At 54.4% G+C, this 24,268-nt stretch overlaps 1 protein-coding gene across 1 annotated transcript in view; it reads left to right on the top strand.

The window, feature by feature from the left end:
* The first annotated feature begins 516 nt into the window (after window positions 1-516).
* Window positions 517-24,268, top strand: part of ECE1 (endothelin converting enzyme 1) — a 102,745-nt gene continuing 78,993 nt past the window's right edge. The window contains exon 1 of the mRNA XM_045548491.1: window positions 517-688. Within this exon, the coding sequence (XP_045404447.1) occupies window positions 686-688 (3 nt within the window). The 5' untranslated portion in view covers window positions 517-685. The remainder of the gene's footprint in view (window positions 689-24,268) is intronic.

The following is a 24,268-nucleotide window of genomic DNA, read 5'->3' on the forward strand; positions in this document are numbered from 1 at the left end:
TCTTTCACACATAAACACACAGGCATGCGGAATTCACCCCTCCCCCCCCCCGTTTATGTCTCTCTCCTCCCTCCTCTCTCTCTCTCTCTCTCTCTCTCTCTCTCTCTCTCTCTCACACACACACACACACACACACACACACACACACACACACACACACAAACACGCACGCAGCTGCAGCGCCCTGGGTCACACTCCAGTGCAGGCGCCAGACAGGAGACAAAGGTCGCCGAGGCTCCCAGCACCCCGCACTGGACACAGCTGAGCCACTCCGGCTCCACCTGCCCGCGAAGCCGGTCCCGGCGAGGTCTGGAGCGCGCACCCCAAGCGGAAGGCTCAGACCGCGCCAGCCCTCCGGGGACCCCACGAAGCCCGGGCCTCCAGCGCCCGGCGCGCCAAGGGTTAAGGAGCCCGCGGGGGCGGGGGCAGTCGGGCCTCCAGACGCGATTGGCTGCGCCGCCCGGCCCGGGCCTCCGCGCCCTGCCATTGGCCCTGCGGTGGGCCCGCCCCCCCGGGACTGGGCGCTGGAGCCGCGCGCTCGCCCGCGGGGAGCCGAGCGCGCCGCCGGGGCCAGCCAGCCGCGCCGTCCGAGCAGCGCGGAGCGGAGCCCTAGCCCGAGCCGGGAGCCGCCTGCCGGGCGCGGGGCGCGGGGAGCAACGCGGGGCCGGAGCGGAGCACGCGAGCTATGGTGAGTGCCGCGCCCGGCCCGGCGGTCCAGTCCAGCCTCGACGGTCCCGGGCGGTGGCGCCGCGGGTGTCCCCGGGTCGGCCCAGCTCGCGGGGGGCTGGGCGCTGGCTGCAGCGGCGGCCCCCGCCCGGCTCTCGCAAGGCGCGGAGTCTGGGGGCGCCTGGGCAGGGCTCGGCTCTCCGGGTGGCGCTGCGCCCGGTTCCGTCGGGGGCGGCCCGACCGCGCGGAGCTTGGCTGTGGGCAACTGGCCGGGGCTGGATGTGAGGGGCTCAGTGTGGCCAGTTCGGTTTGGGGACATTTGGGGTGTCCAGAAGTCCCTGGACTCAGCTTGACTTGGAGAGCCTGGGCAGCCGGGCTAGGTCGGGTTCGCAGGTGGCGGTGATCCTGATGGGTCTTGATCCAGCTGGACCTGCGTGTCCCGGGACGCCGAGGTCGCCGAGGTCGGTCTGGGGCTCCACCTGGGGAATCGTGGGTGGCTGCGACCAGCGCATTCCGAGGGCGCTGTAGGGGCTCTCTGGGACTGCTGATGCCCTGTGGCCTAAGGGGTGGAGGTGGTGGCTGAGCAGCCAGGTCCAAGACTGTCAGAGACCAGGGGACACTTGGGGGCCCTGAGTCCAGTGATCCTGTCTCTCCAGCATCTCCTAGTAATGGCTCCTCAGAGGAGGGGTTTGTTGAGGCCCGAGTGCTGACTGGGATGGCACCAGAGAGAAGGGGAGAAGGGGAGGAGGATTTCATGAGGGTCTCTGAAGCCCCCAAAGAGAAATCCATTTGATCCAGGCTGGGCTTCTTGAGGGCTGTCCAGAGGGACGTGTTGTCTCTGGAGCCCAAGAGCCAAGGCCCATCATTTCCCTCTCCGGGGGCTGGTGATTGCCTCCTCATCACAAGATGAAGGCCACCTACTTCTCTTTGGCTTCTTTCCCCATGGTCAACTCCCTCCCCACTGCCCAGTCTGCCCCCAGTCCTGTTCTGCGCCTTGTGAAGTGGGTGCAAGTCCCCTTGTTGGTCCTGAGGAGGGCAATGTGCCGTGACTGTGGTGGCCAGTCCCAGGAACGCAGCCACCTCCACTTCTCTGTGATGCCACTGCCAAGTCTGGGGGGACCAGTGGGAGCAGGACAGACCGCCTATAAGCTGAAGGGTCCCCCGGCGACTCCCCAGGACCAAACCCTGCTCTGGACAGAGCTGGAATCTTCTTACAACCTCTCGTCCTGTCCCCTCCACGTCCCCTCTCTTCTCCTCCCTGATGCCCCACCTCTTGCCTCTCTGGAGTCAGTAGCAGTGAAGTTATGATGTACTTCTACACCCGAAGGTGCCTAGAGACCACCTTGGACTCAGCCCACCTCCTTGGTTAGGAATCTCCCCTGGAACACCCTACCTGGACAGTTGCAGTGGCAGGGAGGACACCACCTGTGGACCAGCACTTGATTTAAAGTCTCAGTATATGGGCAACAAAAGGAGATGAGAATTGAAGGTTGTATCATCCACCCTGCCTCTCAGCCCCACTTGACCTAAGTTACTCAGAAAGAAAACTGTTTCCTCTTTAAAAACCACCAAAAAGAGGAGTCCCCACGCTGCCTTGGTGACACTATATGGAGCCTTACAACCTGAGCAGCCTCCTGGCCCATCAGGGAGACCCCAGGCTTTGGCATCAGATAGATTTGGGTTCAAAGCCCAGCTCCTCCACTTCCCCACAGGGACTTTGGTCGGGTTGCAGCATCAGCCCTGAGTTTGAGTTTCCTCATCTGTGAGATGAGATGATAGGTCTTATCTCCCAGGAGCGAGATAACCAAGTGAGAGTGCTTTACTTGAATACAGCTCAGTTTCCTTTCTTTTACAACCTTGAGCTCCAGTAAAGCAGCTGTACCTAACAGCTAACCTAGTCTGGAAGAAGGATTAAAGTTTATATTATCATGGGGAGAAGAAGGGGACAGTGATACTTAGAGAATCATTTGTTTGTCATTCAATAAAAATTTATCGAACACTTACTATATGCCAAACCTTGTGCAAGGGAGGAAACACAATAAACATAAACACTGTGTTAAGGGAGCTTCCACGAGCCCATTAGTGTCTGCAGTGGTCCTCAGGCCAGGTGGCATGCCTTTAGGAGAGGTAGAGATATCGTGCCAGGCAAGGGCTCCCTTCTGGCTGGAGACGTGAGAGAAAGCTGCATTGAACAGGTGGCACTGAACTGGAAAGAATGTCCCAGGTAGGGGGACCTGTGTGACAGTGGACCAGAGCTGTGAGAGCACAGGAAATGCTCAGAAGCCCAGAATGGGGCTGGCCTGGTACCTGGGTATGGGAGCAAGGAAAGAGGAGAGAAAGTGGGCAAGGAAGTTGCCGGGGCCAGAGAGTAAAGGCTTAAGGCAGGCGGAGGAAGGCGCTGTGGTCGGGGACCCACGGCGCATGAGTGGGGTAGAGGCTGACGTCAGGCCTCCTCGGCGCCTGTCATTTTGGTTTCCCCTAAAAGCTGGTTCGTGTGCTGTCATTCCTGAGGGGGTGGTGATTCAGGACTGATAAGGTGTTTATTCCCTGGATCTCCTGCTCTGTGGGTTTTAAACAAATGCAGCGTTCCTCCCAGTGTGGCCGAGTTTCCCCTGGCTCTGGGTTCCTAATGGGCTCTTTGGAGAGCATGTTGTTTGTTTCCTGTTGTCCTCCTGAATCCGTTTGGTCCCCAGCTCCCCACCCAGGTCTCTAACCCCTTGGCAGGGAGTCAGCACTGTTCTTAAAGGCCTCAAGTGGACCCTCGCCCCGCAGGCTGTAGGGTAAGGGTTGTGAGGAGCCTTTTTATATCTCCTGCCTCCACTTGTCCTTAAACCACCCAGCAGGAAGCACAGAGAGGTGAAGGAGGTTGCCCAGGGTCACAGAGCGAGATAGTGCCAGAACAGGCACAGACCTCCTGGATGTTTGGAGGGTTAACCAGGCAGACAGGTTGGGGAAAGGAGGCCCAACCCAGCATTCCCAGTCTGCTGTGTGGCGCCTTGAGAATGTTCCTTCACATTCCAAGCTGGGGGCTGAGTTTGGGCCACGGCTAAGGGCTGGGAATCCTCTTTACTGCAGAGTGGTTGAGTTGAAGACAGGGTCCAGGGCCTGGGCTTGAATCCTGGAGGTACCACCAACTTGCTTTGTGACCTAGGGTCAGCCATTCTCCCTCTCTGTGCCCCCTTGGCTACCAAGTGGGACAGATTTGCTCTGCTTCTCAGGATGTTGCTACAATGGATGTAGAAACCCTGCGGAAACTATTAAGAATGTGAGGGAAAGTGTTATTGTTTGAAGATAGGAGGCTAGCCACATGCCCCAGGCCACTCCGGAGCCTCCCAGCCAGGCAGGATGGAGTTCCCAGAGCACAGTGGGAACCTTTCCCTGGAGAGCCAGCACCTGTGCTGGTAACTGGGCTGCTCCTTTGCATTGCTACGTTTTTTTTGGTACACAAGGATGTTGTTACCTTTTGTTAAAGAATAAATACAGTTTCCCAGACAGAACTGGAGAGACCAGGCCCTGCCAGGGGAGAAACAGGATTTGAGGAGTGAGAGAACCACAGAGGTGGGCTCAGCAGAGCATTCGGGGCATTAGCTGAGACATAACCAGTTTGGCCAAAGTCCACACTTTGACATCTGCGGCGAGGGAGGAGCCATGAGCAAATGTTTACAACTTTTTGTGCTTCTGCTCAATTTTTTTCTCTCTCTTTTTTTCTCCCTGCCATAGTCAGTGTGCTTCATTCATTCATTCATTCATTCACCAAACAAGTCTGTGAGGCACTGGGGCTGTGGTCAGTGCTGATGGGACCGGCCAGTCTCTCCTCCGCACTCTCATGGATGGTGGGCAGAGCAGGAAATTACAAGCACAATTACTGTTGCCAAGGAGACACACGGGGTGCTGTGGGAGTAGATAGGGGAACATGGCCCGGGGATCAGAAAAGGCTCCCTGAGGACATGACATTAAAGATGTGGCCTGCAGGATGAGTGGTACCGGAAAGAGAGTCTGGGTAGAGGGGCAGCATGTGCGAGACGCACAAAGCACGCTGCCTGCAGGAGTGAGCTCACGTGGGGCACAGTGGGCGATGCTTAGGTGGTGGCCAGGGGCAGGGGCGCTCAGTAGTGGTCACGTTAAGGATCTGGGGCCCAGGAAAGGAGCTGGGCCTGGCTGCCGCACCTTCTTGAAACTACAGAGTGCTTGTGTTAGAAGGGGATTAAGAACTATCTAATTCAAAGCCCCTCGGTTATAGGTGGGAAGACTGAGGGGCAAAATGAGCATCTACTGTGTGCCTACACATGAATGTTGTCTCTGCTCTTCACGCAACCCCAGGGAGTGTGGATGCCCCTATTTTAGAGCAGTAAAAGCTGAGGTCACTTGGGGAACAAGGGACTGGAACTAGGCATCAACCTCCTGATTCTGCAAGGTTCTGGCTTCAGTTCCAAGCTGCCACTCAATTTAGCAGACACTTGGCCTTCCCGGAAAAGCCCCCCAGGACAGGGATAGAGTGGAGCCAGTAGCTAGAGGCATTGGGAGCTGATTGGGGCAGGACACAAGGAGGCTGAAATGCTGATTATCTTTCACCTGTGCAAGCACTTGACAGTCAGTAAGGCCTTTTCCTCCCCATACACTGGCTGTTCTTGGATCTCACTGACAATTAGTGGCAGAACGAGAACTTGAATCCAGGCCTTGTGACTCCCAGCCCAGACCCCCATCTCCCCAGCTCAGACAACAGCCGCTCCCTGCCTGGCACTGCCCAGGCCCCCAGCCTAGGGCTCCAGTGGCCCCATGACTGAAGATGTCCCAGGCTTTCTGGGCCACATGGCCCTGCGAGCAGGGAGAGCAGCCCCTGGCCCCGGAGCCTCCTCTTGTCATCCTCTTCCCCGCACACTGCTTTGCCTGCTTGGCTGGGAGGCAGGAGGGCGGGCCTGTGGAGACAGCCAGGCAGGGTAGGGTTACAGTGTAAACACAGTCATGTCAATATTTACTTCTGCTGGAACCAGAGTCTCTCACCTCCCTGCCTGCCTCCCAGAGCTGCCCATCCAGGTGCACATGGCCTGCTCCGCGAGGCTCTGGTCTACTCGTTGAAAGCAAGGCCCAGGGTGAAGACGTGGCTTCCAGCCCAAGCTCTGCCACTAACCCTTTGTGTGGCCCTGAACAAGATACTCTCCCCTCCTGGGCTTCAGTCTTCCCATCTGTATAATGACACAGCTGAAACAGATCCACTCCAGGGCCGTTTTCAGCAGTGACATGTAGGATGACAAGCATGATGCTCTGTTCAGAGCACAGACTCGAAGTTGTGCAAACCTGGGTTTGAATCCTCACCCCACCACTTCCTCACTGTGAGACTTGGGCAAGTCCCTTAGCCCCTTTGAGCTTTGGTTTCTTCATCTGTGAAGTGAGACCCTCGTGGTACCTGCCGTGGAGGCTGCTTGCTGAGCAGTAAGGAGCTAGCACTCGCCGCTCACTCAGCATGGCTCTTGGCACAAAACAAGACCTGAATAAACGACCGTGGTGGTGGTTGTTTTTCCTAATAAGCGTTTTATCATTCTCTGAATCCAGACACTGGGTTGTGTCACTTGGAAACTGTAGCCAAGGGAGGGGACTGTAACCTCAAGCCCTCCTGATACTCTGGGGTCACAGGCCGGGCGGTGGGAGTTCGGGGGTTGAGAAAGCCCCTTGGTCAACACCGTGCACACACGATAGCTGCCGGGCCTGTGGCGTTCCTTCTTGCCGGGCGGAGGGCCAGCGCTGAAATGACCTCAGAGATATGTGACCGTGAGAGGGATGAGGGAGGGTGAAGGGGCGGGAATGGGAGGAAGGACTCATTTCCTCAGCAGCCTTTTCCAGACGCTCCGAGTCCAGTACACAGATGAGCTGTTCCAGCCCTGGAGAGGAGGGCATGCGGGGTGGGGCTGGCCCCCTCGAGGTGCCAAGTGTGAACAGGCAGTGTGGGGAAGTGGGGGCTGCCTGTGCAGCGGGTGGGCCTTGGAGACCCATGGGCCCAGGTTCAAACTTGGATCCATCCCTTTCGTCTGTGTCACTTTGGACAGTATGTCACCTCTCTGAGCTTTATTTTCCTGGTCTCTGATATGGAGCTACTGGGGCCTGTTCTGTATAGTATTGGAAGACTTGAATGAGATTCTGTTTCAAGTGATCCCAACTCATGCTAGCACACACAGGGGGTGTCATCGATATCAGCTGCTGTTACTGTCACGATTGCTGTGATGAAGACGCTGGGTGCCAGTCTGTGGACTTCCTGAGGGCAGAGATTGTACAGTTTTGAAAATCACGTACACATCTTGTACAGCTGACTGTTTACAAATGGACACACCTATGTATCACCTGGATCAAAACATAAAACATTTCCACAGTTCCCATGTGCCCCCTCCTTCAACCCCCTGCAGCAGGCGGGCACTGAGGTGCTTTCTGTTGTCCCTCTATTTCTCCTGGTTTTGAACTTTATCTGTGTGGATTCCTGCAAGTGTACTCCCGTGCCTGGTTCCTTCAGCTTCAGCCAACGCTGAGTGTTTCTGAGGTTCGTTCACGGTACCTATACCAGCATCTGCTCCTTTCTAGGCCGAGTCGTGTTGCACTGGGTGGATGTACGTGTAAATGTCCCGTGTGAATGTCTGTGGACAACATCTGGGTTGATTCCAGTTTGAGGCTGCTGTGACATCTTGTGTGAGTTTCCTCCTTGCAGACCTAAGCACTTGTTCCTCTTGGGCACGTACCTAGGATGCACCTGCTGGGTGAGAGGGTGCATGTGTGTATAACGTTCTTTCTTTCTTTCTTTTTTTTTTTCCGAGACAGAGTCTCGCTGTGTCATCCGGGCTAGAGTGCCGTGGCGTCAGCCTAGCTCACAGCAACCTCAAACTCCTGGGCTCAAGCGATTCTCCTGCCTCAGCCTCCCAACTAGATGGGACTACAGGCATGTGCCACCATGTCTGGCTAATTTTTTTTCCTATTTTTAGTTGCCCAGCTAATTTTTTTTCTATTTCTAGTAAGATGAGATCTCGCTCTTACTCAGGCTGGTTTTGAACTCCTGACCTTAAGCGATCGTCCTGCCTTCGCCTGAGTGTGGCAGTCGCAAGCCAGAATGCTAGGATTACAGGAGTGAGCCACTGCGCCCGGCCGCATGTTTAACTTTCATAGAAACTGCCACACAAGTCCTCCAAGTTGAGCATTCCATCTTCAGAGGTATCATCTACTTCTTTGCCAACGGGCCCAAGGCCTGGCCTAGAGGGGGCTCTCAGTGAATGTCTTTTTGTTGTTATTGTTTGTTTGTTTGTTTGTTTGAGACAGGGTCTTGCTCTGTCACCCAGGCTAGAGTCCCATGGCATCAGCCTAGCTCACTGCAACCTCAAACTCCTGGGCTCAAGGAATCCTTCTACCTCAGCCTCCTGAGTAGCTGGGACAATAGGCACGAGCGTCACCATGCCCAGCTCATTTTTTATTTTTTGTAGAGATGAGGTTTCACTGTTGCCCAGGCTGGTCTCAAAATCCTGGGCTCAAGCAGTCCTCCCAGCTCAGCCTCCCAAAGTGCTAGGATTACAGGCGTGAGCCACTGTACTGGGCCTTGAATGTTATTTGAAAGAAGGAAGGAATTTGAGTCCTTTCTTTGTCTTGATGCCTTGGATCCACTCTGTTGCCTCCCCTTCCCTCAGGGCCTGGCAGCTCTGGGCTGGCCTTCTGCCCAGACTCTGGGCTTTGGGCTTCATCAGGTGTTCTTCAGGGTAGGGAAGAGGTCCCAGCTCTGGAGACCCCAGTCCACAGGGGTCTACTGCTGATGGGCTGTGTGACCTTAGGCAAGTCCCTTCCTCTCCCTGGTCCTCACTTTCCCCTTCTGCAAACCACTGGGTGGATTGAAGCTTCTGCAGCTCGCCAGTTTCTGGTGGTCGTCCTCCTTTGGGAGCCACGTGCTCCTGCTGATCTGTGCCTGCAGCTGCCACACTCAGGAGCCCCAGCTGGCCCGTTTCTCTGCAGAAGGACCATTTAGGAACATGAGTACCCTCCCTAAGCGCCTCATTGTGAGCCAGTCCTCCCTGGGTGAGAGGCTGGCAGAGGGTCTAAATCCTACTACTCCCTGGCTCTGTGACTTTGGGCAACTCACTCCACCTCTCTGAGCACCAGCATCCTCATCTGTAGGGTTGTGAGGACCAAATGAGGTCCCACCTCATTGTGGGGACAGAAGTGAAGGGGGCAGCCATATCCCTGCCCTTAAAGAGCTGTATTCTAGGGGAGGAAGCCGGAGACCAAACAGGCAAACCCACCAACCAGAAAGATCTCTTCAGGGAGAAGAAAGGAGAAAATAGGCAGATGTGGTAGAGGGGGGCAGAGGCTGTGCTAGAGTGGTGGCCAGGGAGCAGGTGACATCCGAGCTGAGACCTGAGGGTTGAGGAGGGGCAGCTGGGCAAACAAGTAATAAAAGAGAGTTCTGAGCAGAAGGAACAGCATATGCAAAGGGCCTGGGACAGGGACCAGGAGCTTGGCATGTTATGAGTGGCAAGAAGCTGGCATGGCTGGGCAGAGGCAGCCGGGGGAAAGGGCTGGAGGGGCAGGTCACATGGGGCCTTCTGTGTCGGGGTTGGTATTTTGTTCTAAGAGTGATGGGAAGCCCGCGGAGGGCCCACAGAGGGGGCTGACGTGGTTTGGTTTATGTCAGGACAGGCCCTGGCTGCTGTGCAGCGTGTGGGCCGTAGTACGGAGGCCGTGCAGGTGAGAGGTGAGTGGGCCTGTGCGTTCACCTGTCCTGCGGGAGAGGAGGCTTAGGTTTCACCAGGATCTGGGATTTTAGCAGCTACTTCAGGGAGAGGAGAGAAATAGACAGACATTCCAGGTGCTTCGAGACATTCCTGGCAGCAGGACATAGTAGGCACAGGTTGCTTTTGGAGCCAAACCAGACTTGTCTTAAGCCTCCACTTGACCTCAGCCTTCCAGGGTGAGCTTGGGATTCTCCCAAAGTGACCCATTCCCACCATCCCAGCCCCTGGGGACCCAGGGAAAAGGGGCCAGAGGGCACAGAGCTGAAGCCTGCCTCTCCCACTTCCGCACACCCTGCGGAGAAGTGAGGGCGGAGGAAGTGATGGCCGCAAGGGGTGCCCAGCCCTCTGCCCTCTGGGCCACTGCTCCCACGGCCGGGCTGGAGGGAATCCTGTGGCTTTGTGGTTCCCGGGTGTCCCAGGGTGGTATGGGACAAAAGACAGAAAGGGAAGGCCGTACTTCATCTTCCTTTGCCCTGAGTGTGCAGTGGGTGGTTACTCGACATCCTGCTGGGCTTCCGGGGTGGTGGGCGGGAGGGGGAAGGAAGGAGAGTTCACAGAGTCGCAGAAGGTGGGACTTAGATGTCAACCAGACCAACTTCCTCACAGGGCACAAAGGCTCAGAAAGGGAAAGAGACTTGCCTGAGACCACACAGTGAGTTAGAGGGCAGGACTTAGACCCTGATCTCTGAACTCCTATTCCAGCACACTTTCTGGTTGGGATGTAGGCTTTGGAGGCAGACAGACGTGGCTTCTAGTCCCAGCTCTGTCACTTAGTCCCAGCTGGGTGACCTTCGGTGAGTGACCATCTCTGAGCCTCAGTTTTCTCCTCCGTGAAATGGGATAATGGCAACACCTTCCTCAAAGTGGTGAGTAATTTATGTCAGGTTGTAATGCTCCTAGGACGGTGCACATAGTAGGCACTTAGGAGGTGGGAGCTGCTGTTGCTCTGTGGATCTGTCATTCGAAGCCTTGTGAAGTGCTGGAAAGAATGACTGTGTGCTCACTCTCACAGCTGCTTTCTGATGAACACAGTTAGGGAGGGGAGGAAGTTCCTGTCCTTGGCCTATCTCTCTGCTACTTGTGCATTTTATTGCCCTGTTAAAGTTGGGAGACCCTTTAGCCAGGACTTTCATTGCCAGCACCACCCCAGCACACACACACACACACACACACACACACACACACACACACACACACACACACACACACACACACACACACACACACACTCGGCTCAGGTGGGCTGGAGCTGTACTATCTGCCTTCAGCCCAAATGGAGTGGGGGGCAGACAGGCCCAGGGTGGAAAACTGGGGGGTCCCCACCATCTGCATTGGCTCCCTGCCGTGCACCCACCAATGCCTATTTGTGCAATGTGACCTAGTGGGTAAGACCAGGAGCCATGGGATCAATTTGAGCTTGAACCCTGGATCCACCACTTATTTGGTGTAAAGGACCTTTTTATTTATTTATTTATTTATTTTGAGACAGAGTCTCGCTTTGTTGCCCAGGCTAGAATGAGTGCCGTGGCGTCAGCCTAGCTCACAGCAACCTCAGACTCCTCGGCTTAAGCGATCCTACTGCCTCAGCCTCCCGAGTAGCTGGGACTACAGGCATGTGCCACCATGCCTGGCTAATTTTTTCTATATAGATGTTTAGTTGGCCATATAATTTCTTTCTATTTTTAGTAGAGACGGGGTCTTGCTCTTGCTGAGGCTGGTCTCGAACTCCTCACCTCAAGCGATCCACCTGCCTCGGCCTCCCAGAGTGCTAGGATTACAGGCGTGAGCCACCGCGCCCGGCCTAAAGGACCTTTTAGTAGGTGAGTTTTCCTCTCTGAGCCTCGAGTTTTCCCATCTGTGAAGTGGGGATAACAACTGCCTCCCATGGTGATTACAAATTATTAAATGAGAGAAGATACATTCAGACCATGCGTGGTGCATATTTGTTGCCCTACTCAAAGAAGTGGAGGGCACTAATAACAATATTGACACGTGTCCCAACCCGTTGGCCTATCCCTCTTTCCATAGCTGTTCCCAGAATCTTCCCTGACCATCCCCCGTGGTGAGCCACCACCCCCGTTGTGTGTTCCAGACTGCTCTGGACTGAAATCAGTCAGCCAATCCATCTCCCTCTCTCTCTGCTCGATCCCTGCACTAACACGGATCAAAAGCTCAAGCTCTGGCCCAGCCTGCCTGGGTTTGCCTCCCAGCTCTGCCAGTTGCTTGAGCAGCCTCAGGCAAATTTCTTAATCCTTAGCTCTGTTTCTGTGTAATTAAAATGGGAATAATGACAGCACCAAACTTACACGGAGTGGCTTAAATAAGAATGGGAGTCTTGTAAAGCTCTAGGATCAGTGCCTGTCATACAGCAAGTGCCTAATAAATGTTAACTGATTTATTAATAGACACAGTTCTGCAGGAGCAGAGCCCCTGCCTTTTCAACACCTGGCAAGGAGGGATTTGGGCCACGGGCATTGGAGAGTTGGTTTCCCAGTGACACGGGCCTTCCCGGAAAGACTTCTCAGGGCCTTGATAAAGGACGAGGGTCACATTGTGAGCCCGGGTATCTATTTGGCAGACTCATCCCACAGCCCTGCTGTGCACCACCACCCTTAGCAAGCTCTCAGTCCCTGGAGGAAAGGGAGGCAGGAGGGCCCTGGTACTATTAGGAGATGACCAGCCCAGGGCCAGCAGGTTGCTTCAGGGAAGACTTGCTGGCATTGATGACACTTGATGATTCCTTGGGGGGAAATTATGTATTACTAACTTGTGGCTACATTAGGGTTTTTTTCAGTAACGCTTTTGTTCTCTCCTGCCTATAGTTTTACCAGTCTTAGCGGTAATGCCATAACAATGGTGTTTATTGGGCGTTTGCTATGTGCTGGGCATACACGGTGTTACATGTTGTATGTCGTAAATTCACTTAATCCTCAATTCTACTCAAGAGGTATTTATCATCATTCTTCCTATTTTATAGATGGGAAAACTGAGGCACAGAGAGGAAATATCTCTCAGTCAGTAAGTGGCAAAGCCAAATCTGAACCTGGGCAGTTTGTCTCTGGAGTCCAAGTTCTTAACCACAAGGCTGCGGTGCTTCCTCTGTAACCGACTTCTCCCCACGGTGCTCGCCACCAGGCAGTCCCCTGGACTCGGAGGGCTTCTCCTCCGTGGAGTCCTTTGGAGCCAGTAAAGGTGAAGAAATTAACATTAGGACTTTCTGTATAGCCTCCTGGCAGCATCAGCTCTGGAATGAGTAGGTAAAGACCTCTGAGAAATGGCATCTGGAAGTTCAAGCCCTAGAAAATAAAGGGCCTGAATCAGGAAGAGGAACAAAGATCAGGGAGCATTTAATGGGGAGAGGGGGGAAGTCAGGAGGCTGAAAGGTTAGGATTCAGATTGAACCAACATTTGCTGAATGCATCTTCCATGCCAGTCATGGGGGTGTCGTGCCCTCCAGGAACTCCCAGGCCTGTGGGAGAGATAGACAAGCCAGCGGGTAACTTGCTGAATAGTGTTTGGTGAGTATGAAGGCCCAGAGGAATGGATGACTAACTTGGCCCAGGGAGATGATGTTTGAGTTGGGTCTTGAAGGTTGAGTAGGAGTTTGCCAGCCAGGCAGAGCCAGTAGTGGCAGAGCCAGGATTTAAACCTGAACAGTCTAGGTCCAGAGTCTGTGTTCTCACCCACAATGGCACACTCGGCTCTGCTGCCTTACAAGGCCTGACCTTGGGATATGTGACACTCTGGGATCTGGGTTACTCAGTGCAAGCCCTGGACAACGGTCCAGCCATTTTCCCATCCAACTCCTGCTTCTGTTCCTTACAAACTCCACTCTCTGCACTCCCTGCTCCCCCCCGCCTTTTTTGGTGGTGGGGGAGGGTGGTAGGTGACCAGCCTTGCAAGGAGGGTCTCTGTCTCTCTTAAATGGCCAGGACTTGTGGTGTTCTGAGGACACACACATTCCTCCCCCAGTGCCTGTGGCAGCGAGGAGGCACAGGGAGACGGTGAAGCATGTCTTGTTTTGTTTCTCAACCGTTTTCCTTGAGCACATGAGCTGTGCTTTGTGTAAGGCACCTACTCAGATCATTCCAACAACCCTGGCAGGTAGAGGTCATATATTGCCATTTTAAACATGAGGAAGGTGACTCACAGAGGTTGAGCCACGTGTCTAAGGTCACACGGCTAAGCAAGTAAGTCAAGGGACTGGAATTTCACCTTGATCAGTCTGACTCCAAGGCTGGTGCTCATGTTTTTAAGCCACTAGGAAGAATAGGTTATGATGGGCCATTTGCCTTTCTGGTGACAGGTGCTTTCACCCTGTTCCAGGAAAACCTCTGTGCTTGTAATCAGGACACCCAGGAACTGCAAGTTAGTGGTAACAAACGTAAGATTGCATAGATTGTAGCGCTTCTCACCTGGAGTGTGCGTGAGAATCACCAGGGATGCTGGTTACAAATGCAGATTTCATTGCCCTCATCCTAGAAATTGTCACTCAGCAAGTTGGGAGTGGGGACCAGGAACCCACATTTCCAGCAGACTCCCTGATTCTGACGCTGGTGAGCCACAGAACATGCTTTGGAAATCCTGATTTATTACACGTCTGCCCTGGGCCCAGCACTCTCCTGGGCATTTTATTTTGCCATTTCAGTCATCAGAACTTTGCCTGGTGGGTGAAGTCAATGTGGAGGGAAGTGGAGAGTCTTGAAAGAGATTTCCATGAGTAGTGATGAAGACATTGTAAAAAGTGTGTCTAAAGCATTGATTTAATCTTCAGATCAATAGAACAAGGAAACTGAGGTTCAGGGAGGTTAGGCAATGTGCCCAAACAGCATATGGTGGCAGAGCCGGGGTTAACGCTTAGATTCCTCTACCTCTGAGGACAGTGTTCTTCCGAGGGTCCCATGCTGCCTCTTCTGCACGCTCCCACACAGAGATTCTTGGAGACATCTACCAACCACTGCTGTAGGTAAATGTGGGATGATTAATGGTGGCAGTAACTATCATTTATTGAACACCCACTCTGTGCCAGGCACAAGGTATAGAATGGTGCACAGACAGACATGGTCTTGGATAATTGTACAGAGCTCCAAATATGAGCAAGGTACTGTGTGAGCTTGTATCAGAGGAGCCGTCCCAGGCAGAGAGCAGGGACAGGGGAGACATCCCTGAGGAAGACACATTGGAGAAGAGATCTGAAGGACATGTTAAGCCTTAACTAAGTAAAGAGATGGAGAGAAAAAGATCCTAGGGCCGGGGGACCAGCATGTGCAAAGGCCCTGAGGTGCACGACCTATAGCATGTTCTGTGTAGCTGGAGTGGAGAGCAGGGGTGAAGCTGAGCAATGGGAAGCCACAAGGGGCTGTTTGTATGTTTTCAATAGAAACTTTAGGTTTTATTTTCTTCTGTACCAAAAGGCCCCATTTAAGCCCTCAAAGGAAGAAAAGGCAAAAATGTATAACATGCAGGGTGGAGGGTTCACCTGGCTCTGGTAGGGGTGTCAGCAGAGAGGTAACAGGATCCGACTTGCCTTTTATTAAATGCACTTGGGGCTGCTGAGTGGCGATGGTCTCGGGGGAGGGGCAGGAATGGAGTCAGAGGACAGCGGTGGCTCAGTGCAGCCCAGGCTGGTTGGTGGTAGTAGTGTTGGTTGGTGGTGGTGTTGAGGGAGAGGCAGACAGAGATATTGAGTGAAGTTGACAGGGCTTGTGATTGATTGGGGTGGGGTAGGGGATCCAGCCCATTGTTTGACAAATGAGTGCATAGGGCCCGGGAAGGTGTCACACAGCCCAAGCATTAGAGCCCAGATACGTCCCAGAACCTTCTAGCAAAACTGTGACTGTGGGGGCCAGATTACTGGCAGCTGCTTTTGCAGAGTCCCTCCTCCAGGCCTCCGGTGGCTGCACCTCCTCCCAGTTGTCGCCCCTTCCCCCTGCTGAGTGTAGCCGCTTCAAGAGAGTGGGATGCTTTGAAGCACCTAACTGGGAGGGCAGTGCTCTGACCTCAAAATTCTTTCCCTGTGACCTCTGCGATCCTGGAGAGACCAGGGCCCTCAGGACCCTGCCCTCTCCCAGGCTTTGACAGAGTTCCACAGAAGTGGGGGTCGGGGCCGGAGCCACTGTGCACAAACAGCCCTCACTGGGAGGTGGGGAAGGGTGGGCTTCCAAGTGTGGGGAGATGCCTCTGCCATGCAGAGAGAGGGGGGATGCAGGGCCAAAGCCTGGGCCTCTGCTGGGGCCTGATTTCTGACCTCTGTTTCCTCTTCCAAACTTTTTTTTTTTTTTTTTAAGACAGGGTCTCACTCACTCTGTCACTCAGGCTAGAGTACAATGGTGCAATCACAGCTCACTACAATCTTGAACTCCTGGGCACAAGTGATCCTCCTGCCTCAGCCTCCCAAGTAGCTGGGACTGCAGGCATGTGTCACTGCACCCAGCTAATTGTTTTATTTTTAAAATTTGTTTAGAGATGGGGTCTTGCTGTGTTGCCCAGGCTGGTCTTGAACTCCTGTCCTCAAGTGATCCTTCCACGTTGGCCCCCCCAAAGTGTTGGGATTACAGGTATGAGCCACTGTACCAGTCTCCTCCAAACTCTTGAACTGGAGACTGTTGGCTGCCATGTTCAGATTGCCTTTTTCTTCCCCTAGTTACGTCTGTTTGGCAAATAAGACCTCTGAGGTGTTCAGTTAAACGAATTCTTTTTTTTTTTTTTTTTGAGGCAGAATCTCGCTCTGTTGCCCGGGATAAAGTGAGTGCCATGGCATCAGCCTAGCTCACAGCAACCTCAAACTCCTGGGCTTAAGCAATCCCACTGCCTCAGCCTCCCGAGTAGCTGGGACTACAGGCATGCGCCACCATGCCCGGCTAATTTTTTTGTATATATATTTTTAGTTGGCCGGATAATTTGTTTCTATTTTTAGTAGAGACGGGGTCTCACTCTTGCTCAGGCTGGTCTCGAACTCCTGACCTCGAGTGATCCGCCCGCCTTGGCCTCCCAGAGTGCTAGGATTACAGGCGTGAGCCACCACGCCCGGCCCAGTTAAACGAATTCTTAGCTCTGCAGATCCATCTCCCTACCCTAGACCAGCATATCCCTCTCCTGGGATCCAAGACAGCCATAACTCTCCTATTACATATCTCATTGCCCTGCATCTAAGCCCCCTTTTTCCTTAGGATTTGGGTCTCTCTTGGGGGTTCAGGCCCTCCCTTTTTCTCGTCAGGTTCTAGGACCTACTCACTCCTCAGGCCCCTTCTTCTCCTTGGGAATCATAGTAAGCGCTTAAGCAAGGCACTTGCCCTGCTCCCCAGCCCTCCCCTGTGCCTCCCCTGCCTCTCCCTTGGGGGATTTTTGCTCAGGGAGCCTGTGCTCTGTGGCAGCTGAGCCTGGGAAGCAGCTATTGTCAGCTGAGAACATGGGGTGGCAGAACAAGGGGGGCTGAGAAGGGGCAGGAAACACGATGGAAAGTACAGGCCCAGCCTCCTGGTGCCCACACCCCGTTGGGTCAGGGTGAGGCGAGTTTAGGACAAGTCAGAGAAGCGCCCTCCCCACCGTAGGGAGCTCAGTTATGGCAATCACTGCACTAGGGAAATCCGGCAGCAAGTTCCGACACGAGGTGGGTGGAAAAGCCACTGCTGGCCTCGTGGAGAAGCCAGGGTCCTCTTGAGCTCTGGCTGACATTGGGACAGTAACCTGGGCCCCTTATGTTATGTGCCACCCGTTCTCATTCTTCTCTTACCTGTTACGTGTCTGTTCCGTGGAGCAGGAGGTGGGAGCCACAGTTTATTGAGCACTAACTTTGAGCCCAGCCCTGTGCTAAGCAACGAATGCATTGATGGCATTTCATACCCAAGTCAACTCTAAAGACATGGGTCCTATTATTTCCCCATTTAACAGATGAGAAAGCTGAGGCTAGGGGAGTCTTCATGCCTCGGCCAAAGCCACGGAGCTGAGAAGTTGTGGAGCCAAGATTCTGGCTGACTTCACTGTCCGTTTCTGCAGGCCCCTGAGGACCATCCAGCTTCAAGATGAAGATGTTTTCCTTGTGGCTCAGAAAGGCCACATGCAGCAAAGAGGGGAGGTTATGGGGGCCACTCTGGAAGGGAGCAGGTGGAACCCTTTCAGGGGGACACAGGCAGCAGCAGGTGGTACCCTCTCTGGGGTGGGAGGGACACAGGCAGCAGCAGGTGGTACCTTCTCTGGGGGGGACACAGGCAGCAGGTGGTACCCTCTCTGGGGTGGGGGGACACAGGCAGCAGGTGGTACCCTCTCTGGGGGGGACACAGGCAGCAGGTGGTACCCCTTTCCGGGAGAGACGCAGGCAGCAGGTGGTACCCTCTCTGGGGGGGACACAGGCAGCAGGTGGTACCCCTTCTGGCAACTGGAAGCTAGTTCTGAGCTAGATGAGGAGCTGGCACTGTTCTGTCCTCCGGGCACTCACGCCCTTCAACTGTGACTGTTGCTTCTCTGCACTGGCGGGGGAGCCCTTGAGGGCAGAGACCCAGGCTGCCTCGGGTACCTGCCCTCAGCAATGCTCAGGGAAAGGTACGTGGAGGAGGGAGGGGCCCCTCGAATTGCTGAGCTAGGGAAGGGGTGGGAAACAGACAAATAAACCTTCCTGGGCCGGGGTGGTGGTCCTGGAGCCGGCTTATTGTTCCTGTGGTCAGCAGGGACACATCTCTAAGTGTTTAGTGTCAGCTAATGAAGAAAATGAATTCAGCACAAAAAATTGCACTTTGCAACCAATTCCAACCCCATCTACTGTGTCAGGTGTTTCCTTAGAGAACAAAACCTGGAACAAAAGGTATGTGAGCGTTTCTCCTGGTGATCTCTGATCCCTCCATTGAAGAGATTGCTTAATGAGAACCGTTTTTTCCTTCTTGGGTGATTTGTGAGTTTTCTTGCTGTCCCCAGGTGGCAGTGAGTCAGCCATAAAACTCGCCAGGAAAGTCCAGAGGAATTTTTCTTCTCCGTCAGGTTCCATTTGAGCAGTGCCGGGTGACACCCAGTGACGCTCGAGGTTGGAGAAGGAAAGGCCGCTCACTCCCTTAGCCACTTGTCTCTGCCACCTCCGCCTCCGTTTGTCCCCTGCCTTCCTGGGGCCCAGACCCATCTCAGCCAGAGCAGGGGGTGGGTTTAGTGACCCATGGGCTCCTCCAGCCTGACTCAGCCCAGCCCAGGCTCTCTCCGGGGAAAATGAGTCATTTCTTCAGCGCTGAAATGTTTCTCTTTATGTGGGAAGAAGGGAAGAAAGGGGTGAGGGTGGGGAGAGTCCCTCTTGGTCCTCCCCACTCTTGTTTCTCGGCTCTGAGAAGCTCTGTAGCCACGGACAGAGCGAGCCAAGGGCTACCCACGGTGAGGCAGCCCGACCTGGTTAAGTCAGTAAACCGCAGTCTGACTGCCATTAGGGTCACCCCGGGCTGAGCGGCGGAGTGTCAGTGCAGCACTGATGGATGGTCTCGCCCTTGGGGACAGACCCCCGTCCCCTTCCTCTTCCCACCCAGCACCCTCCTGGGGCAGGGGGCTGCAGATTCATTCTACCCCTTACTGCCCTTAAACCTGACGGGGTTAAGGAGGTGTATAGTAGAGAGGTGGCAAAGTCCTCCTCATGCCCTGGAAGGTCCCTCCCTCTGTCCTCATCTCCTAAGCCCCCCGTGGGCCTTCCCACCGCCTGCAGGGAGCTTGTGCCAGCCACTGTTGATTGGTAGTGATTGTTCCGAGGATTTGGAAACCTGGCTTTGTAGAGGGAGAGAGGTATGTTGGGTTAGATCAATTGGTGACGTCTGCCGGGGCCAGGGGAGGGGTGGGCAGGGCCACTCCTAACGTCCCTCCCTGGGTGGGAGCTGCTGGGCCTGGGTTCCGTCTCGTGCCCTGTCCTAATCTCCCAGGTATTTTCTAGGTGGCCTTAAGTAGATCATTTTACCTCTTTGAGACTCACTTCTCTCATCTGTAAACAAGAGACATCATCACCACCCACAGTTGTGAAAACCAAATGAGAAAACGTGTGCAGAGCAGCCTCATGTCCTTTGAGTCTTTACTCAAATGTCCTTTCTCAGAGAGGCCTTCCCTGGCCACCTGTTGAAAATTGCCCCCACCTCCCATTTTCTGTCCCCTTCGCTATGGAATGGTTCCCCTCAGCACTTACCACAGCCTAACGTGCTCCGTGTTTTACTTATTTACTCTGTCTCCTCTTACTAGCAGAAAAAGTTCCGTGAGAGCAAGGATTTTGTCTGCTTTGTGTCCTGCTGCATCTGCCCAGAACAGTGCTGGCATGTCGTGGGCACACAAATATCTGTAAAAAGACTAAGTGAACAAACTAATGAATGAATGGGAACAGTGGGTAGCCTGTCCAGCCCGTTACTGGGGCTGTGTATATTTGGTTCCCCCACACCCCCTTCTCTCCAGCTGTTGTTCTGGAAGGCTCGGGCCTTTCTCCACCCACTCTCTCAAGGTCAGCTTATCCACTCTTGAGGTTTCATGCTTCATTTTTATATTTGGGCTTTTCATACCAGTGTACGAGGTTGCCCTGGGGAATCAAGTGGGGTACTTTCATCATAAAATTTAAAAAGGACTATTTTGGAATAGAATGCAGAATTGGCCGGGCGCAGTGGCTCACGCCTGTAATCCTAGCCCTCTGGGAGGCCGAGGCAGACGGATCGCTCAAGGTCAGGAGTTCGAGACCAGCCTGAGCGAGACCCCGTCTCTACTAAAATTAGAAGTAAATTATCTGGACAACTAAAAATATATACAGAAAAAATGAGCCGGGCATGGTGGCGCATGCCTGTAGTCTCAGCTACTCGGGAGGCTGAGGCAGTAGGATCATTTAAGCCCAGGAGTTTGAGGTTGCTGTGAGCTAGGCTGATGCCATGGTACTCTAGCCTGGGCAACAAAGTGAGACTCTGTCTCAAAAAAAAAAAAAAAAAAAAAAAAGAGACCAAGGGCACGTGGCTCACGCTTATAATCCTAGCACTTTGGGAGGCTGAGGCGGGACAGTTGCTCGAGGCCAGGAGTTCAAGGCCAGCCTGAGCAAGGGTGAGACCCCATCTTTACCAAACACAGAAAAATTAGCCAGGCGTGGTGGTGCGTGCCTGTAGTCCCAGCTACTAGAGTCTGAGGCAGGAGGATCGCTTGAGCCCAGGAGTTTAAGGTTGCAGTGAGCTGTGATAATCCTACTGCACTGTAGCCGAGTCAGTGGAATGAGACCCTGTCTCAAAAAAAAAAAAAAAAGAGAGAGAGAGACTTCAGCAAAGGCTTCTAGCTGTGTCCTCAAACCTGCTAGGGTGCAGGTTCACTCCTCTCTGCCCTCAGGGTGCTTTGGAACCTTGTTTTTGGAAATGACCCCAACCTGGGAGCCCTAAGATCTGACCTGGCTCCAAAGCCCCAGTCAGGGATTTTGAACAGATGAGCACAATTTCTCCAGGGTGCACAGGCCTCATCTGGGCCTGGGCCCACTTCCCTTCCCTTTTTTTTCTTTTTTTTTAGAGATAGGGCCTCGCTCTGTTGCCCAGGCTGCTGATCATAGCTCACTGCAGTCTCAAACTCCCGGGCTCAAGTGATCCTCCCAACTCAGCCTCCCGAGTAGCTAGGACTACAGGTACATGCCACCACACCTGGCTAATTTTTCTTATTTTTTGTAGAAACAAAGTCTCACTATGTTGCCCAGGCTGGTCTCGAACTCCTGGCCTCAAGTGATCCTCCACCTCGGCCTCCCAAAGTGCTGAGACTACAGGTGTGATCCACTCACCCAACCTACTTACATACTTCCAATCTTATCAGATATAGATACTGTGAATAGACCCATTTCTCAGATGAGGAGATTGAGGGTCAGAGAGGTTGAGGGACCCAAGATCACACAGCTAGTTAATGGTAGACCCAGACTTTGAACTCCTGCTTTTGTCTTAAAGGTGAAGCCAGGAGAGGGCAGGTGTTTTTTCCAAGGTCACACAGCAAGTGAGCATCAGGGATGAGACTTAAACTCAGCATTCGCACGCAGTGCAGTGCGTTGTTCCACTCACATGATGCTTAGAACAGGACAAGCCCCATTGGCTGGCATCTGGCCAGAGGAGCCGCTGGCTGTGGTCGAGGGAGGATTTCTGCCCCCACAGCCTGGGGGCCCTGGCTACATGGCAACCTTGGGTTCACCCTCCGCCCCTCCACCCCAGCACCTTGTCGTGTTTATCTGCATCCTCTTCCCTGACTCGTTTCTCTCCCTCCATCACTGCACCCCCAGCCTCGGCTTCTCTCCTCAGTCTTAGGAGTCATCCTTATGTTCCGGGGAGCAGGGGAGTTTGGGGGATCCCTGTGGGGAAAGTGCTGCCTTGAAGCCAGGCCTGTCGTCCAAGCTCAGTCGGAACCCCTTGTCCTTCCAGCTCCCTCCTCTGACCGTCCCTCTGCGGTCCCTTTTCCTCTGACGCTTCTCTCCTCTCTGGGTTTTTCTGTCCTTCTCCCCGCCTAGCTCTGTACGCCAACTTCTGACACCTCTGGCCCAAACAGCGCCACCTCCCTGGTGCCCCCATCTCCTATGCCAGCAGTGGCACTGCCATTTTTGTCACATGGCCTGAGGCCCCAGGGTGGGGTGCGTGGGGGGTGCTGACGAAGCCCTGACTTGTGTCCCTGGTCTGCCCTTTGCACTGGCCAGGTGAGAAAGGCTGACTGGTCTCTTACCCTCAGAGCAGCCTCTTGTGTTTCCATGGCAACTGCACAGCCAGGATGTCTTGGCTTCTGCTGGGCTAAAGGCCACCAAACCTTCCACAGGGTGCCCACAGTAGTGGGAAGGGAAGCATCTGTTAGGAGGTCAGAGATGAGTGGCACATACCTGTCCCCAGCTGTTAGTGGGGGACCAGCACTCTGGGCTCAGGTGGGGTGTAGGGTCTCCTGGTTTCATTCATACACATACCCCCATCCCCCATCCCCCATCCATCTTACTGGGAAACTATGCTCTGACTTCTCTCTGAGCCTCTGTTTCCTCATCTGTAAAATAGGGATGTAATGCTGACCTCAGGAGCTGTCCCGGCTACCCTCGTGAGCCAGGTGTGGGTAGCAGTCAGTGAGCTTGCGGAGAGGGGGAAGGCAGGACCAGACCGACGAGGGGTGGCCAGGGCCACAGCTCTGTCACTAGGGCCTGAGAATCAGCCCAGTCTGCCCCTTCCAAGCGGTAGGATCTTACGAAAGCACCCTTCCCTCTCTGAGCCTCAGTTTCCCCCTCTGTAAACTGAAAATAATTCCCCTGAGACAGGACATCTGGGAAAGTGGAACAAGATACTAAATACATGGCTTGGCAAGCCTGGTGCCTGGCCCAGCACACAGTAGGTGTCCCTTAAGTGTTGCTACCTACGAAGGCACTGACCGCCCACAGCTACACAGGGAGTCATAGTTCCTGTGGTCAGGCCTCATCCCAGACCCCAAAAGACCCCCTTCCGGGCATGGCTGCTGGGTGCCCTGGCCCCTCCCAGTGGGGAATTTCTCCTGTGTTATTCGCAGGCAGACTTCCCCAGGGGGGAGGGCTGAGCCCTTCTTTGTATATGTCGCTGGCGCTGGCCGGCCGGTATCTGGCCTTCCTGAGGCCTGCAGGGTGCTCTGGTTTGTGTTCAGGTTGTTTGTGTCCTGTCTTATCTTTCCCGGGAGACGGGGCAGCCTGGTGAGCGCCAAGATTGTAGCTTCAGTCCCCAGCTCTGCCTCTTGCCGGCTCTGGGACCCCTGGGCAAGTGACTTGGCCTCTCAGAACCTCAGTTTCCTCTTCTGTAAGGTTTTGTGGGAAGATATCTGTGCGGTGGCTGGCACGGGGTCAGTGCAGAGTCAAAGCCAGCTCCTTCGCTTTCCCAAGCCTGGAGGCCCAGCAGCGGGATCCGGCAGGCTCAGAGCCAGGGCCAGGGAAGAGCCCCACACGCCATCAATGCACCACCCAGGCAGGAGGCAGGGGTGGCCACACAGCCGGGCTCCCGGCTGCTGGCAGCTCCCAGGCCCCACATGGCTCAGGGGACGCTGGGGACCTCAGGAGGCCTCCCCAGAATGAAGGAGGGCTGCGAGGGAAGACACAGAGGTGAGTCCCCTACAGCACCCTGTGTGAGTGCAGGGGTTAGGCACAGACTCTGGGGCTGGCATGTGCTTCCTCACCTAGTAGGGGGACAGGGTGACATATAAGCGACTTGACCTCGCTGAGCGTCAGTTCCCTATCTGTGAAAATGGGAGGTACTGACGCACCCTGTCTCTTGGGGTTGATGTGAGGAGTCGTTAACACCTGGAAAGTGCTTGGCATGGCCTGGCCAGGAATTTTCTATTTATTTTTAGGATGGACTCTCAGGGTTCACTAACTTCTTGGCCAAACTCCTCAAGTACCCATAAAACAGTAATAAAAATTTTTTTTAAAGCTTATTTCTCCAGCACCTTCCATGAGCCAGGCACTGTGCTGAATGCCTTCATCACCTGACCCCACTTAATCGTCCCAGTTCTCTGTCGGGTTGGCCTGTCAGCACCCCCATTTTATCAATGAGGAACCGAGCCTCTGAGAGGTCAGGTGACCTGTCGAAGCCTGCGCTGACGGCCTGCCGAGCCTGGCCCTCCCACTGTGCGCCTTGTCTGGAGACGGTCGTGGGTGGACGGGGTAGAGTATCTCGAAGGCATCAGCTGGATGCAGCAAACCGCACACAGAATCCATGAACAGATGATCTGGAGTGGGGGGCACCATGGACCAGACACCACCTGGAGGCTGAGCGGTGTGTGGGAGCTGGTGGCAGGACCGTGTGACCACGTGTGTTTGTCCAGACTGTCCCCAGCAGGCAGAGGGCCCTGACCTGCCAGTGTAAACATCCGCGCTGCTTGTTGGCCTGGTGGGGGACCGAGACAAACTGAGGAACCAG

Source organism: Lemur catta, chromosome 3 (genome assembly GCF_020740605.2).
Source record: "Lemur catta isolate mLemCat1 chromosome 3, mLemCat1.pri, whole genome shotgun sequence".
Taxonomy (NCBI): domain Eukaryota; kingdom Metazoa; phylum Chordata; class Mammalia; order Primates; family Lemuridae; genus Lemur; species Lemur catta.